The sequence below is a fragment of the Trachymyrmex septentrionalis genome, unplaced genomic scaffold (genome assembly GCF_001594115.1).
Source record: "Trachymyrmex septentrionalis isolate Tsep2-gDNA-1 unplaced genomic scaffold, Tsep1.0 scaffold129, whole genome shotgun sequence".
Taxonomy (NCBI): Eukaryota; Metazoa; Arthropoda; class Insecta; order Hymenoptera; family Formicidae; genus Trachymyrmex; species Trachymyrmex septentrionalis.
The window spans coordinates 1,364,440-1,368,787 of NW_017304428.1; the positions used below are offsets into that span (position 1 = coordinate 1,364,440).

Consider the following 4,348-nt stretch of genomic DNA (forward strand, 5'->3'; position numbering starts at 1 on the left):
ATATAAAATATAGGAGTAAGTATCAGTCGGGATTAGTAAAATTTATATTTATTTTTAATTAATACAAAAATACAAATATTACTTTATATGGCAAGTTCTACTCATCCTTGCATTTTTGTCTTTATCATACAGCAAATATTAACAATAATAACTAATTAAATTAATACATACAGGCAACAATATCGCACATTTCAGCATCACCTGTGTTTATTTTGTATACAAATACCTTTATCTTTATACAGTGCCTAAAACACGTGTTTGCACGTGTTTTAATCAATCATCATTTTATTTATTTTCTCTATAAATATTTATAATACTTATTTAAAAAATACATTGTGAGCAATCAGGTTGACATATTAATCTTCATCCGGAACTAGAAGATTGAGATTGGCATCTTTCACTATAGAGCCCAGGAACTTTTCTTCGGCGCCGCGAATGGACAAAGTCTCTGCGACGATAGCAGTCTTCCTCTCATCCATCATAGCCGCTCTAACCCAATTCGAGCTGCTGCACTTGCCACAGCTGTGCGACGGCATACGGTTCAGGCTGACAGTCCGGTTGCCACAATCGGCGCACTTGAAGAATCTCTTAACAGCGTCCATCACGCGCAACGGATGTCGTTGCTCCTTACACATGTCCGACGCTGAGAACGCTGTGTACTTGCATAGCATACACTTCACCGCTTTGCAATTGATCTTGAAAGTGCTCATCATCTTTTCCTCCATTCTCTCCTTGGCTTCTAACTTATTAAAATACTTCTCCTTTTCTTCGTCATATGACTTCTCGATCAAATCTGTGTGCGAGGACTTTGCTTCTAGCATCTCTTTGAATTTGTCGTTTATGTTCGCTTTTTTTGCATTCCGCTCTTCCTTCTCATCATTTTCTCTCTGACGCTTCGTGTTCTTCTCCAGTTTTTCTCTGATACTCGCGCGGACTTGATTAGGGTCTGCCGCTTTGATCTTTCCGTGCTCTTGCACCCATTTGATCGCATTCATCTTGGCGTTATGGATCTGTTGCTTGGTAATTGGTTCAGAGAAATCTATTGTATTTTGATTACCCGTTCCTAATCGCGGGCGTGAAGTAAGAGAAGCCAAACCGATCTTATCTGTACGATTGCTCTGTAAATTATCTGTAGATTTGCTCGGGTTGCTTTCTTTCAATTGCATTGGACTGGAACACAGAATTGACCCATTAGGTGTTGATTGTACCATTATCTGCTTTGAGGGCTGCCAGTTCCTTAGTTTGTTCAATCGTTCAAAATCTTTTCTCACTTGGTTGCCGGTCAACTCAACAGCTATCCCTTTCTTCTTAGTATCCGTATTGTTCGCCTTACGGTCTATATCGTTTTTTACTTTCTTAATACTGTTAACTGAAGTAGCCTCGGATAATAACTCCAAACGCGCACGGTCCTTTTCATACAGTTCCTCGTTGCGTTTGGCTAATACCGGTACGAACGATGATAATCCGTTGTAAGGTTTTCGCATAACGGTCTGCCTATTCATGCGTTTTATCGCGTCTCCGGTGAATCCATAACTGGTATTGCTCGACTGTATTTCCGCACGTCGCGTACACTTCTTGTACTCCTGTTTAACATGATAGACGCAGTACTCGCATCGACTTGTATTTATAATTGTGGTACACGGATCTCCATTCTTCTTGACCGACTTGCATTTGCCCATATCCTTAGACCTGCCAAGAATCATCATCTTTTGAGGATTGTCGATCGATAGTGTCGCTTGATCGATATTATCCTTACTCTCGAGTACGTTTGGATTGAGAATACCTATTACGTTGCCAACGATGGTTTTCCATAGTTGTTTATAGGCGTTACTGAATAAAAAAATTGACACGGTCTTTAGGTCGTCGGACAGATCACTTATTTTCCAGATACAGTAAGAGGTTCCTTTTTGCGAGGTTTTTGTGGTTGATTTCTTGATTAATACACCGGCAATTACCCAGTCATTATGTACATTATCAGAAATAATGTAGTTCTTTACTTTTGATATCGTTACAGGTATTTTGTCTTTCATACGTTCTTTCATTTCAGCAGAGGATATAAGGGGACTAACTATTCTTATTCCAAAGAAGGGATCACTGTAGATATCTTTTGCTGTATTATTATTATTATTACCTTTTATGGCGTTATTGAAATCAAATGTTTTACTCTTATTATTAAAATCAACTGTCTTCACACTCTGTAATTTTACAGGCTGCTCAGTCTTTAACGAAGAGCGTTCTTGTAACAATTGTTTTAACTCTCGCCCATAATTAGAATACTTTTGTTCCTCAAAATAACGTCTGTCTTCGTCGTCAGAAGAATCAAGCTTGTCGTCATAAATCTCACTAACTTTTTCATCAATTGGTTTATTTTCATTACTTACATTACTAGATGCAGAATCTAAGAAACTAAACTGCAATTCTGTTAAAGTCTTATTTGGCTTTGATAGATCAGGCTGTTTAATTTCTTCAACCTGCTTAGATTGCTCAGTTTCTTCGGTGTCATTTGATATGAGATTATTCAAGATGTCTAGATCGCAATCACTATCGTCATGCTCCATGTTTCAAGTTCTGTAAAAAAAAGATGAATTAAAAGAAATAAAGGTATATTTGTATTTGATTTAATTATATTTCTATTTCTATTTTAGTTGTTTATATTGAAATTAAAGACATAATCTAGAAAGGAAAGAATATTTCTACTTAGATAGAGATGTCAAAAAATAAAGTAATGTCAAATGGAGTTAATTCATTTAATCAATCAATTAACTGTTTGAATTGATTATAAGCTGCTTAGTATTAAATACAAATAAAAATTTTTTTTTATGTGTGCGCCGGATTACAAGTTGAAAAGGGATTTACCCACAAAACTTTATTCAAAGTTTGTATTTAAATACTCCTATATATTTATACAATAAAAAAATAATTTAACCTTACACGTTTCTTTCTATCACAATTCAACAAAAATTCCGTTTCATTATCACAGGTATCATTAGCGCATAAATGCCTTCGAATCACAACTATTAAAGCATTATCCAATAATTTCTGCATGCAATACACAGTATATGTACAATCTTGTACAATTTGTATAATTATTTACACAAGTGTTACACCTAGTCACACCCGACGTTTACCCGCCAATTCTTAGTTCTGAGCAGACGACAGACGACAATGAGAATTCACTTGCGCAAGCGCCACTTTGTCGCTTCGATATATCGAAAATCACAATGGCGTCGATAGCTTTCGATCTTTCGATAGTTTTCGAATTGCGCTCACTTTAGGAACGCGCGGAACCACCGGTCGTGGAATTGCGGTTCTCTGATCCGCGTCCGTATTTTCGTCGTCGTGTCGTGAATTTCGCACGCAAACAATCATTGTAATTTCCATGGCACATAGAAAAACATAAGACGTAAGATTTAAGCAGTAAGCGAATTGACCGATTACGATAGAAATCGTAAGACCATAACGTAAGCAGTAGCGAATCCAACATGTTGATTTCTTTACTGCTTAACCCTCTATCCGTGTTCATATCATATATCATTTACCATGTTCAAAACTTTATCTTTTTGTTGACAATGCAGTGTAATACCACGAGAACTTTTTAAAACGCTTGGGACAAAAAAGATCCGAACACGGGTAGAGGTTCAGTCTTAAGTTTTTCTACGTTCCGACTTTTAAGTGTCTCTCGTAAAGTGCACCGGATTCGTTACGTGGCATATTGAGTGTATGAAGCAGGCATCTTGGACTTGGCATCGTTACTTTGGCTAGGAGTATATCGCAATCGATCAACTTCTCCCGACGCGTCTCCGGCAATTTGCGCGCCTAAAGTCGTTTTCATATCTCGCATCTTGCTTTATTCTTATCAAGAAAACGAGAGTGCGTTGAGTAAACGATTGTCACCAGGTATTTACGTTGCATAAGTAATTAATTTTATGTCGATTATACATAAATCGTTTCTTTGAATACTTAAATTCGATAGTTGATGCAGATAAATGCAATCATTTTGTCTTTTCGATTTTTGCACATTGATGCTATATTCGCGACATGGTGTGAAGAATTTTAGATAAAATCTTTGCATAATTATTTCCATTCTTTCGAGTTTCTCGGATTGATATTGTTAGAAGCAAATGATTTTATTGCTATTTTGTGATTAATTAAAAAACTTTGGAGTTGCAAAATTTTATACACATTAATGATGGTTTATACTTTTATTTAATATTAATTCAAATTATATGATGGACATAATTTTCTTATTAGGCATATTTATTTATTAGATATATTTATTGTCTCAATAATAATATCGCTCTTTCTTTAACAAACTTACAGACAGGAGTTTGTAATTTTATGACATATA

At 35.9% G+C, this 4,348-nt stretch overlaps 1 protein-coding gene across 1 annotated transcript; it reads right to left on the reverse strand.

Moving 5' to 3' along the window:
* Positions 1–299: 299 nt before the first annotated feature.
* On the reverse strand, positions 300–3,116 carry LOC108756601 (protein MCM10 homolog). Its single transcript, XM_018500521.1, has 2 exons — positions 2,932–3,116; positions 300–2,568 (listed from the first exon to the last, which is right to left on the reverse strand). The coding sequence occupies exon 2, from the start codon at positions 2,556–2,558 to the stop codon at positions 357–359; it is 2,202 nt and encodes a 733-aa protein (XP_018356023.1). The 5' UTR covers positions 2,559–2,568; positions 2,932–3,116; the 3' UTR covers positions 300–356.
* Between the last annotated feature and the right edge of the window lie 1,232 nt (positions 3,117–4,348).

Coding starts and splice junctions, on each gene's coding strand:
- LOC108756601 (XM_018500521.1), bottom strand. CDS start 2,558: ATGGAGCATGACGATAGTGATTGCGATCTAGACATCTTGAATAATCTC.